The sequence below is a fragment of the Chrysochloris asiatica genome, unplaced genomic scaffold, assembly GCF_000296735.1.
Source record: "Chrysochloris asiatica unplaced genomic scaffold, ChrAsi1.0 scaffold00013, whole genome shotgun sequence".
Classification (NCBI taxonomy): domain Eukaryota; kingdom Metazoa; phylum Chordata; class Mammalia; order Afrosoricida; family Chrysochloridae; genus Chrysochloris; species Chrysochloris asiatica.
The window spans coordinates 11,889,153-11,902,529 of record NW_006408531.1 but is presented as its reverse complement, the minus strand read 5'-3'; the positions used below and the strand labels follow the sequence as shown (position 1 = coordinate 11,902,529).

Genomic DNA, 13,377 nt, shown 5'->3' with positions numbered 1-13,377 from the left:
TTGGATCAGGTGCATCTTAGTCCTCAAATTGGTATCTTTGCTCTTGAACACTTAAAGAGGTCTTTTGCAACAGATTTGCCTAATGCAATGCATTGTTTGATTTCTTGACTGTTGCTCCACTTGTGTTGATTGTACATCCAAGCAAACTGAAGTCTTTGACAACTTCTATCTTTTCTCCATTTATCATGATACTATTTATTGCTCCATTTGTGAGGATTTTTTTTCCCCTAACATTGGAAATAAAACCCAGAAGTGAACACTTTTTAAAATTCTATATATGAAAACTTGTGTGTGCAACTAAAGCACAGTTTTTAGAGAATTTATAACTTTGTTTTATTAAAAAGTAGAAAATCTGTCATTAACTGATTGGAAAAAGAAGAAGTCCAAAGGAAAATGGGAAGAAAAATAGGGTAAAAGGAAAAATAAAAGTTATAAAAATCAAACATAAAGTAGGAGATAAATAAAACAAAAATATTTGACTCTTAGAAGAATAAGAAAATTGAAAAATTTTAAAAGAAGCAATAAAAAAAGCTAGAAAAGGTAAAATAAGCAAAACTTTAAGCACACATAACTTTGTTGTTGTTGTGTGCTGCTGCGTCAATTCCAAATCATGATCCTGTGTAGGGTTTCTGAGAGCAGCTGGTGGGTTTGAACTGCTGACCTATGGTTAGGTACAGTGCCTATCCTACAGCACTACACCTGAGCCTTGTAAATATGGAAGAAATAAAAAGAAGTAATTTAAAAACTTAATGGCAATACATTTGAAAGCTTAGGTAAAATAAATATCTGAGAATTAATAATAACCTTTAAAAACTAACTCAAGAAAAAATTAAGGACTTGAATAGTCATATGATCTTTAAGGAAATTGAGTTGGTTAAAATATTCCCATTAAAAAGTATATATAAGTGGAATAACTGTTGTTGCATGTAGGGGGTTATAATCATTGAGGTGAAACAAAGTGGATAATCTGTTGAATGTAAAATTGATGATCCTTTCTGTAAACCTTCACTCAATTCACAATAAAAAAACAAAAGAAAAAAACGTTTTAAAAAAAGTATATATATATATATATATATATATATATATTAGAGAATAGTAAGAGGGAATACTTCTCAACTAGTTTTGAGGCTAGCCAACTTAGTAAATTAAGACAAAAAAGAGTATAGGAAAATAAATTTACAGGCCAGTCTCACTTTAAGAAACAAAAAAGCAGATGCAAATACTTTATATTACTGTACCATAAAAGTTTTTAAATAATCCCTTAAAGAATTTTCTTTGTTTAAGCTACCCTGGTACTAGGAAATTAGAAACAATGACCACTATATATCAAGAACAACTAGACTCGTTTTAGTTAAGAATTGCAGTTTCAAATAGTTTTGTTTCTCCTTAAACTATGCCAGTCAGTAGAGAAAGTACATATGTATTTGATCTCATTATTTCAGAGCCTTGTGTTTGTTTGTTTCTTATGATACTCATTTTTTTCTCCATTAAAGATACTTGGGAGCCCACAGCGCCTCTGCGATTTGGCAGGGCCCAGCTCTACTGAACCGGAATCCAGAAAAAGATCAATTTCAAAAAGGAAGTCACATCTGGATCTTCTTAAACTGTATGTCAATTCCCTTTCTAGCTCTATATTGCTTGGTTTCATCGGCTTTTCTGATACTTTTAACCAGGACTTCCAACAAGTTCAGCCATGACTGATGTGGTGAAATCGGAACAGACCCAGTTTGTAAAATGTGGATATACCAGAACAATAGCCAGAACAGGGACAATTATGGGTTGGAACCCTAGAATGGGAGATTGGGAAGAGGCATAGTGAGCCCTCTAGGAGCCTGAGGGAGGTTGGGTTACTGTCTGCCTGTAGAGAATGACACATTCAAAGCAGTGTGCTCACTGCCGACTTTCAGGTAGCATTGTTGTTTTTAACTCTCTCCATCAGAAAGGTTTGCTTGCTATGTGATATGCCTGTTGCTCTTATTTTATAAGAGGGCCATTGAGTGTCTAGGAGGGTCTCAGCCTGTAATTTTCCCAATTCTGTTTATTGTTTCAGTACACGCATATTTCACAGATTTGAGTCTGTTTTGGTTTTGCTCCATTAGCCATTTATGAACCACTTAGGATCCCTTCTTTTAACCTGATTTCCAAACCTCAGAATTTTTTCTTTGAAATACATTACCTGAAATGTGAAGATTTAATAATGTATCCACAAATCATATGAGAAAATAAATGTCAATTTACTATAGTCACATAACTTTATATATCTTTTTACTGATCTGAAGAAAACCCAATGTACAAAATCATATTTGCAGAAATTATTCACTGAATTATGTTAGAGATGAACTTTTTAATTTCCAATCCGGAACTATATAAGATCCTTTACATATAGTCTCCTTAGAAATTGAAATACCCGATTTGAATGTAAAAGCTCCATACAATAAGCACTGGACTGCAAACCACAAGGTCCATGATTCAAGCCTGCCAACCGCTCCGCAGGAGAAAGATGAGGCTTTCTGCTCCCATAGAGATTCACAGGAGAAGGATGAGGCTTTCTGCTCCCATAGAGATTCACAGGAGAAGGATGAGGCTTTCTGCTCCCATAGAGATTCAAAGCTTCGGAAACCTTAGATAGGGTCACTATGAGTCAGAACTGACTGGATAGCACTGAACAACAACAGTCTCGGGAATATGTTATTTGATAGACGTAGACCCGCACTATCATACAGGGAAAAATACAGAAATTAAACTTTTCAAAGCTTTGGTGGTGTTAAGTGCCTTTGAGTCAGTTCTGGTTCATAGTAGCCCTGAATAAGATTTGCTAGGAGCGGCTTGTGGTGCAAACCACCTTGTGGTCAATCTTGTGGTTCAAACCACCTTGTGGCCTAGTGCTTATTCTACAGTGCCACACCAGGACTCCATCAAAGCTTGTCCTCAGGCATATTTTAAATTCCCATCAAGAATTTTGTTTGTGCTAGCCAACAAAGAGGGCACATGATTCCAGGTATCTGCTCTACCTGGCAGTTTTCCTCTGCCAGCCTGAGTATACTTGTTTTAGATACTGCTCATTCATTGGCTATCTGGACCAATTTAAGTATTTATAAATTCAAGTGCCTCTTTTGAATATTATTCTGTTCAGCAGTCTAACCATTCTGTCTCATTTTGTAACATTTTCTATGTGTCATGCATTTTGGCTTTTGAACACTATTCAGAATCATGGATGGCATGACTGAAGCGTGCATCAAGGGTGGCATCGAAGCCTGCTATGCTGCTGTGTCCTGTGTCTGCACTTTGCTCGGGGCCTTGGATGAGCTCAGCCAGGGCAAGGGTTTGAGTGAAGGTCAGGTCCAGCTGCTGCTTCTGCGCCTTGACGAGCTGAAGGATGGGGCTGAGTCGAGCCGAGACTCTATGGAGATCAACGAGGCTGACTTCCGGTGGCAGCGGCGAGTCCTGTCCTCAGAACACACGCCCTGGGAATCAGGGACCAAGAGGAGCCCTGACATTAGCATTAGTGTTACCACTGACACAGGGCAGACCACCTTGGAGGGAGAGTTGGGTCAGACAACACCTGAGGACCAGTCTCACTACTCTGAAAACCACAAGAATGGTATCAAGTTGCCAGCCATCATTCATGAGGACAAGGAAACTCTGAGCAAAGTGTCAGAACCGGAAGTGGTCGATCAACCTGACGTGGTTCAGAGAAGCCACATGGTGGTTTACCCAGACATAACTAATTTCCTGTCAGTTGACTGTAGGACAAGATCTTACGGGTCAAGATACAGTGAGAGCAACTTTAGTGTTGATGACCAAGACCTTTCTAGGACAGAATTTGATTCCTGTGATCAGTACTCGATGGCAGCAGAAAAGGACTCTGGGAGATCTGACGTGTCAGACATTGGGTCTGACAACTGTTCACTAGCTGAAGAAGAGCAGACCCCCCGGGACTGCCTGGGCCACAGGTCCCTGCGCACTGCTGCTCTGTCCCTGAAGCTGTTGAAAAACCAGGAAGCCGACCAGCACAGTGCCAGGCTGTTTGTGCAGTCCCTGGAAAATCTCCTGCCCCGGCTACTGGCTCTCCCCAGTGTGGACGAGGTAGACTCTGCCCTCCAGAACTTTGCTTCTACCTTCTGCTCAGGTTTGTAAACAAGTTCTTCCTATTTAGTCAACAAGAATATTCAGAGCATTTTGCCTTAATGAGCTATTACCATAATGCCTGTAGTTTGAAGCATTCAAAGCATATTAAAGAATCTTTAGGTTTCTTATGTTTAAAGAAACTGAAGGAATGTTAAGATTGATTGCCTGTATTGTATTTGAATTCTATAATATTTGATGGTTGAAATTTAGTATAAGCTTGGTAAATCAAAGACAAAGTGAAATAAAGAAGTGAGAGGGAGCTGATGATGAGTTAAACACAATGGTGGTCTGTGGTTCCTAAACCACCAGATTCTTAATATGCTCCTACACATTGTTGTGGTTAAGTGCTGTCGAGTTGATTCTGGCTCATAGCGCCCCGTATAGGATTTCCAGGGAGCGACTGGTGAGTTTGGTCTGCCAACCTTGTGGTTCTAACTGACCTTGTGGTCTAGTGTTTTATCCCACAGCACCTCACCAGGCTGCTGCACATTGGTGTGTGAAAATCATAATGCAGTGCACCTTTGGTGTTTTGATATGTAAAGTACTGTGACGTCTTCGACCAGATGCACATTGATTCTTCCCAGTATATTTTGGATTCCACCGAGTATCCAAACTGCATGGTAGTATTCCAGTAAAGCTCAATAAGAATTATATTCTCTAATTTGTGAATCTTCCTGTCTGGCAAATATCAGTATTTTGACCCGGGCAGTGTTGAAACAGTAATGTCGTATGATACTGGCCAAAGCGCACTAGAAGATAGGTGCCATTGAGTTGGTTCTGACTCATGCTGACTTTATGTACAACAGAAAGAAACACTGCCTGGTCCTACACCATCCTCACAATTGTTATTAAGCTTGAGCCCATTGCTGCTGTCACTGGGACAATCCATTTTATTGGTGGTCTTCCTCTTTTTAACTGACCCTCCACTTTACCAAGCATGATGTCTTTCTCCAGGGACTGGTCCCTCCTGATAACATATCCGAAGTGAGATGAAGTCTGGCCGTCTGACTTCTAAGGAGAATTCTGGCTGTATGCTTCTAACACAGCTTTGTTTGTTCTTCTGGCAGCCCATGGTATCTTTATTATTCTCCTTCAGTACCACAACTCAAATGCATCAATTCTTCTGTGGTCTTCCATATTCATTGTCCAACTAGAAAGTTATGCTAGTATAGTTGAAGATCAGACGATAATTACATAGCACTGGGGAGAAAGAAGGTAAAGATAAAAGAAGTAGCATTTCATACAGTGAGTAATGAATTTTAAGTTAGTGCACTTAGGAAGATAATGCAGAAAGAAAGCAGTAAATGGGCATCTAAATGGTGATGACAATTCAGAGTAAGAATAAATGATTGCCTGGCATCAGGGAGGACAATGATGCCTCCCCCTAAATTAAAGTTGAGTTCAGACTAGATGATGGACCCTAGGAGAGGTGGGGGACCTGAGCCTGGGTCTGTACCTATCCTCAGATACACAGGAGTGAGCCTGAAGACCACGACGGATTTGTAAAAAGCTGAAATCATCGCTTGCTCTTCTATCATGAGCCTGTACCATGTGCTGTCATTGTGCTTTATCACCTCCACCTTTATCACAGTTCTTGTGCCTGCATCCTCATGCCATTAGCCATTCGCTGAGTTATGTGAGAGCTGGGACCATGTTCCACCATTTTTTGTTTTCCAATAAAGAAAACATACACAAAAGATTCTAGCCCACTTAACTGAAACTTGGGAGAAGCTGAGTGATGTGTGCTTTCATACATGTCTGTTGTTGTTGAGTGCTGTTGAGTCGATTCTAACCCATAGCGACCCTGTATAGAGTTTCCAAGGAGCAGCTGGTGAGTTTGAACCGCCGACCTTGCAGTTCAAACAGCTTTGCAGTCTGGCACATTAACCCACAGCACCACACCAGGACTCCATAAATGTCTGTAGGAAGCACTTAAATCCAGGTACACCTAAGGAAGAACCTTTGTTGTAACAACCATCAGGGGAGATACAGAACCTCTCATCTGGGACTCTCAAATCTCGGACCTATCTAGAGGATAAGAAGAAAGTCGTATTATTTCTCAACCCTCCTAGCTGCTCAGTGATTCTTTATTTTGCAAGGTATAAAAATACCAATTATTAAGGCTGTAAAAATCCCAGATATTGATACGAAAATACCAATCTTTACACTACACAACATTTTTGTCAACAATTTCCCTTTTGTAATTAGACATAAAAAGGAGCCTAGGATTTTTTTGTGTGTTTGAAGGAAAACATATACATATAATTTCATATGTACTTGCTGGAAGACTAAGAAAGTATGTAAAATTTCTTATTGAAAATTAGATATCTCCCTGTGGTTTTTGTATACCACTGTCATTAAATTTGAATTTTTACATTGGACATTCCTGGAAATGTTGGAACATTTTTGTTGGACACATCCATCTTAAATAAACATTTTCCCAGAAGCTCCATTGTGTTATATGATAAGGGTCCAAAAGTGTATATGACGTATTCTTAGTAGATACTGATTGCTCATAAATTGATGAAGTTGTTACTTGGTCTCTGTTCATGGGCTGAAGGAGCTGTAGGAAAGCATGTGAACTGGGAGGAAGATTCACTCTTCTAGGAAGTGGATCTGCGCCTCTGCCTCTCCTCAGTGGGCAGTGTTCATGAGGAGACGAGCTTGGCAATGGTGGCTGCTTGTTGTCCCTGGTGTCAAGACAGAGAGCCCAATACACTTAGGTGGTCCACAAGGACAGCTGTGTCTGAGAGCATAGCACTGACACAATCTATAGTAATAATAATGTTGTGTCATCAAGAATGGTAAGATATAAACCTTCACTCAATTCACAAAAGTTTTTAAAAAAATGGTAAGATGATGTGGATGATCTTCTATTCAAAGTAAAATTGCCTATGAAAAAATAATGCCTGCTACAAACATTTTGGCATTTAGCGATACAAGTAGGTGTCTTTTAACAGCCACTGAGTGATCTGTGAAATCAGATGCTATGTGAGTTAGGCGTGTGCCATCATATTACATGTGGTGGTTGGTGGTTATGTGCCGTGGAGTCGGTTCCGACTCCTAGCAACCCTGCATAGGGTTTCCAAGGCTGTAAATCTTTACGGGAGCAGAAAGCCTCATCATTCTCCCATGGGACAGTTGGTAGTTTTGAACTGCTGACCTTGAGGTTAGCAGCCTGACTCATAACCACTATGCTACCAGAGCTGCATATATTATATACAGAATATGTATTTATATGTATTTGATACACATATATCAGAGTACCTCCCACATGAGCTGCTCTGGCTCTCCGTTAACGCCTGGAGCCTTAGAGTTTGTAAACGTGCACCTGAAATTAGCTCCCTGCAAGTGCACCGAGCTCTCCAAGAAACCTTGGGGAGCCTGGTCAGAATCAGGAGCCCTGAAGGAGGAAGTGGAGCAGCTGCAGCCCAGCATCTCCCTGCGGACACCAGCTTCCACAAATTCAACATTGGCCCTGTCTCCTGGAACCCTTCCAAGCAAGCCCCTCCTCCCCATCCCACGGATATACGTGCAGTCAGATGTTGTCCAAACGGACATTGTGCAGTGCATACATGCGTAAAGATTACCTAGTAGATAACTTTATAGGTATAAACAGCTTTCCCAAGTAATTCCAGATAAATCAGTTGTCACAATGGCAAAGAATGACTTCTGAGGAACCCCTGCTTCATTTCCTGAGAATAAGAAAACAAACCCTAGCAAAATGTTTCAAAATGTAGAACTGAAGCCAGACTAAATTATGTTGGCTTTTCAAATCAATATTTATTTATAGTATAAGCAAAAATGGGTTGAGTGAATTTTTTATGTAGCCCTAATGTAACTGTGGTGTGGCACTGTGGGTTAATGTGCCAGACTGCAAAGCCATTTGAACTGCAAGTTTGGCAGTTCATACTCACCAGCTGCTCCTTGGAAACACTATACAGGGTCCCTATGGGTCAGAATTGACTCAGCAGCACTTAACAACAACACCGTGACCTTGGAGTCCTGGTTCCTGGTGTGGCGCTGTGGGTTAATGCGCCAGACTGCAAAGCCATTTGAACTGCAAAGTCGGCAGTTCAAGTTCACCAGCTACTCCTCAGAAACCGTATACAGGGTCGCTATGGGTTGGAACTGACAGCACTTAACAACAACAACACTGTGACCTTGGAGTTCTGGTGTGGCGCTATGGGCTAATGCATCAGACTGCAAAGTTGTTGGAACTGCAAGATCAGTGGTTCAAGCTCACCAGCTGCTCCTTGGAAATCTTATACAGGGTCACTATGGGTCGGAATCAGCTCGACGGCACTTAACAATAATGCGTCCTTATGAATATTGCAAACTACCCAGATTTTAAAGATCCTATATAATGTCATCTGACATTATAGTTTACATTTAGAAATCAAAATATTGCTAAGAGATTTCACAAATGTTTGTTGTGAAATATCATTTTTAACAACTGTCTATGGTAAGTTGTTCTTGTCTTTCATTCTAGAGCCCTTCACAGTTCATATACCAGTTAGGAGGCGCCTACATTTCTGAAGTACAGATTCATCTCTCTCTGGGCCTGTTACCAATAAGCGAATTCTCCCTACTTCACTGTGGTTTTATGGATTGTGCTGTCTGTTCTTGTGGGGAAGCCAAAACCACTGACTGCCCTGTGTCTCCCTCAGGACTCTCCTAGCAAAGGCCACCTCTAAGATGAAAAAAAAAAAAAATCCGTGGAAGAGAAACACTTGTATTCTCCTGAGACAAGGGAGCTTGCGGGCTTCCCTGGATCACTTCAAGTGAAAAGTGTCCAAGTAAAAATGAGACGAGGGAAAGAGAATAGTCTGAGTTATAAACCAGATCTTTTACTTATTATTTATTTTGATGTAATAAGTAAAGCTCCAACCATGTTTTACTAAAAACTCGCATAGAGCACTTGTCCCTGACTTGTCATCGGGGTCTGCTTTCTTGGCAGTCACAGTCATGGGGTATTTCGCAGTCACTGCTATTCTCAGACATCATATGCAGCTGACGGGGGTGGGGGCTCTCTTTTCTGCCTTGTTACTTCCTCCCTCCTTAATCCACATGATTGAAGAAAATCTTTCTTTGGAAGATAATTAAAGTTTCTTCTGGTGAGGAGTTTAGAAACATGGAGACAGAGGTGGTTTTCAGAGTACTTGATGTGAGCAGCGGGATCCGCTGAGAACAAAGTGGTATTTATGTCAGGTGACTTCTCAAGGACTAAGAACAAAGATCCAGCTGTTTGTAACAACACTAGAGGGTCACAGCACTTATCTTGGGATTGTTGTTGCTGTCAAGTTGTGTTACAGAGTAGAACTGAGCTCCATGAGGCTTTCTTGGTTGTAATCTTAGCAGAAGTCAATCACCAGGCCTTTCTTCTGTGGTGTGCCACAGGGTGGGTTTGAATTGTCAAGCTCGATGTTAGCAGTTGAGCACACACTGTGTAAGCCACCCAGAGAACTTTCTCCTTAGATTACCCACTGCCATCAAATCCATTTTATAGGACAAGCAGAATGTCCCCATACAATTTCCAAGGCTGTGATATACTGAAGCAAACTGTCACATGTTTCTCCTATAGAGTGCCTCATGGGTTCAAACTGCCAAGCTTTCTGTTCAAAGTCAAGTGCTTAACGACTGTGCTACCAGGGATGCTTTCCCTTACATTATACAGCATAGCACAGCGAAGCACCATGGAGTTGATTCTAACTCATGTCAACGCTAGAGGACAGAGTAGAACTGGCCCTCATTGGTTTGTTGTTGTTAAGGGCCGTCCAGTCAGTTTTGACTCATAGCAACCCTATGTAGGATTTCTAAGTAGAAAAGTAGAAACTGGTGGGTTTCAACCACAGATGTGCTGCTAAACACCTCTTTAAAGTGTTAAAAACACAAATGTCACCTTAAGACTAAGGTGTGCAGGACCCAAGCCATTCACTGTCTTTTCAGTTGCCTCATATGTGTGTGAACAGTGGACAATGAATAAGGTAGACTGAGGGAAAATGGATGCCTTTGAATTAGTAAAGATAGTTAAATATATCATGGACTGCTCGAATAATGAACAAATCTCTCTTAAAAGAAGTACAGTCAGCATGCTCTTTAGCAGCAAGGATGGTGAAATTTCATCTCACATACTTTGGACATGTTATCAAGAAGAACCAATCCCTGGAGGAGGACATCTGCTTGGAAATAATTGGAGATCAGCAAAAAAGAGGAAACCCTTCATTGAGAAGGACTGACACATTGGTTGCAACAGTGGGTTGAAGTGTAGCAATGATTGTGAGGATGACACAGTACCAAGCATTGTTGTGTTCTGTTGTACACTCATTACTCTAGTCATAACAAACTCCATGGCACCTAACAATCACAACAGCATGTGAGAGACTCAGGTTCTATTCCCAGCCAGTGCATTTCATGGACAGCCAGGCTCCGTCTGTCAGTTATCGGTCCGTCACAGGACTGGCTTGTGTGTTGCTATGATACTGAACAGGTTTCAATAGAGCCTCCAGACTAAGATGACTAGGAAGAAAAGCCCAGCAATCTGTTTTACCATGAGGCAGGGACTGACCCGACAGCAGCTAACAGCAACTGCAACAAATTGAAATGAAGGGGAGCTGCCCAGAGCTTGTATGTAGGTTCCATGGTCTTCAGGGAGCCAGGCTCCTCCTGTCTTTCTGCTCTATCTTCCTTACCAATAAATTTCATCCTCAGGTTTTCTCCTTTATCAAGGTGACTGTGCTGGTAGAACTGCAGTGGTCACATATGCATTCTAATCAAGAAGAAAGAGGGAAAGGATGGCTAAGGGGCCACCTCAGAGTTTGAAAAAGACTGCCTTGAGGAACTCTCTAGAAACTCCACATACCAACTTGAACTTCATTGGCAGCTCCTGACTACAAGACAATTCCATGTAAAATCTTAGTTTTCTTACTAAGAAAGAAGAGAATGGTTTGGGGATAACATAGTTGCCTTTTCTAAGACATCACTCTATTTTCTTTTAAAAAGTGAACATGCTTTGTTTTAAATACACAGTTATCCTTATAATATCAGTCATCACTTTCACTCTCAAATGATGCTTCCGATAGGAAGGGATCGAATTAAGGCTAACGTGCCAGGAATTTTACATAGACATACATGTAACTGTAAAAAAGATGGTACTAACCACGGGAGTACAAAGACTGAGGCTACAAGAGACATACTAAGTAATTCAGTACACCAGAGTAGCCATCAACATAGATAGGACATGAGGCCATAAAGGGTTGTTGTCAAGAGTTAAGGCTTTGAAGTCATGATTACCTGTGTTCAGACTCCAGCTCTTCTATTTTATTGAATGACCAGTGTTAAGTCACTTACCCTCTCTTAGCATTTGCATCTAATTCCTCATTTGTAATGTGAGAATGATAGTAATATTTATTATGAAGGTTAAATTCAATAGTACATGTCAAATGCTTAGCATAATGTTCAGAAAATAGTAAACACTCAAATGTCATCTGCTGCCATCTTCCTCCTCTTCCCCCACATGTGTTAAGGTACTTTAAAATATAAGCATTTTTATCTTATATAAAGATTCTTAAATCTTTAGACTCCGTGGCTTCTTTGAGGCACTTTAGAAGTTCTTCTGTAAAATTGGAGATGGAAAGAACATGTTGAATTTGCAACAGCGCTACTTTGTCTCCATGCGTCCATTGCCCTTCCCCAATCAAGTAGCACATCAAGATTTGAGTTTCTAGAACATGAATTCATTGTAAAGCAGTTTCATATTCCCCACCTTTGTCTGTATCAAGGAATGTGCTTTTTCATTATGTGGAGAATGACTACATACCAACAGTAAGTGGGGGGGAAGGGCTGGTGTTAATTGCTTCTAGATGCCCTTGAGTTATTTATGACTCATAGCGACTCTGTGTGCGCGCGCGTGCGCGCGCGCGCACACACGCACACACACACACACACACACACACGCCGCTGCCCAGTTCTGCACCATCCTCACTCTGGTGGTTACATTTGAGACCACTGTGTCAATACATCTTATTTACTGTAAATATGATGTAAAGTAGCATACTAAATGTTACTTTGCATCATATTTACTTCTATTAACTTGCCATAATGTACTGAACATCTCTTAAGCACTTAAATTGTTCTCTGCATGTTATCCTTGAAGGATTTTTCATTATAATTTAGCAAATAATATTCAAGAACACATCAGCCTTTCAAAGATAGGCCATGATCATTCCATATCATTAATGGTCATAGTGCAGTTTTCAAAAAGAAGGATTCAAAATTAACATCAAAATGTTAATACCTCAGGATAGTATTATTACAGATTATTTTCATTTTCTTTGTGCTATTTGGCCAAATTGCTATAAAAATTTGCTGGTAAGTTCTAGCATCAGAAAATAAAGCAGTAATGATATTAAGCATTAGAATCATAGACTAATTAAAGAAATCTATTTATAAACAATATATCGTATTGCAGAGATTTTAGAAATTAGTAATATCCACTATTGATGAGAATGGATAGGTGATGATTCACATATACAGTTGATAGGAAGGAAATGGTATTAAATTATTGGGTAGATATTCTGACTATATCTATTCATTCAAAGTGTGTATTCTGCTTTGAGAAATGTATTAAAAGTTATCATTTTACTTGTTTGTGGGTTTTTTTTTTCCATAATTGAAGCAACCTAACTACCAGTAGAGTATTATTTAAATGAGTCATAGTACCACCATGTAATGGGACATGCTCGATCATTAACAAAAAGTGAGGCAGTTATAGTAATGCATGTAATATGACTGAATTTGTATTGTATATATAAGGAAGTGACTCTTGTGAGGAATATCATTGGGGCTTGAGAGACACAGGACCTATTATTGATCCTGTTATAGTCTTCTGTACTATTACATGTTTTACATTTAGTATTTATTACATTTATTTTTTTAAATATTGTATCTTAGACCTGGAGGAGAATTTCAGAGGTAGTTCATGCTAATCTTGTATCCAGTCTTTCACTGGTAAGCAGTCAAAGACAGTGGTTCATCGTCCTATTCCTGATAAACAAGCACATCTTAATTTTAGAGGAAGAACAGATTTTAGTTACTGAAAATTGGGAATACCAAAAACCCAGAATTCCCTAATTTACTACTTGAAAGTTAGTAACACATCAATGAAGCCAATCAGAAGATGAATGGAAAATAAGGTATCTGAGATATATATATATATATATATATATGTTGTTGTTGTTGTTAAGTGCC

At 39.9% G+C, this 13,377-nt stretch overlaps 1 protein-coding gene across 1 annotated transcript in view; it reads left to right on the top strand.

Moving 5' to 3' along the window:
* Nucleotides 1-13,377, top strand: part of KIAA1244 (KIAA1244 ortholog) — a 243,304-nt gene that overhangs the window by 153,660 nt on the left and 76,267 nt on the right. Inside the window, exons 11-12 of the mRNA XM_006834625.1 lie at nucleotides 1,494-1,606; nucleotides 3,207-4,129. Coding sequence (XP_006834688.1) covers nucleotides 1,494-1,606; nucleotides 3,207-4,129 — 1,036 coding nt within the window. The remainder of the gene's footprint in view (nucleotides 1-1,493; nucleotides 1,607-3,206; nucleotides 4,130-13,377) is intronic.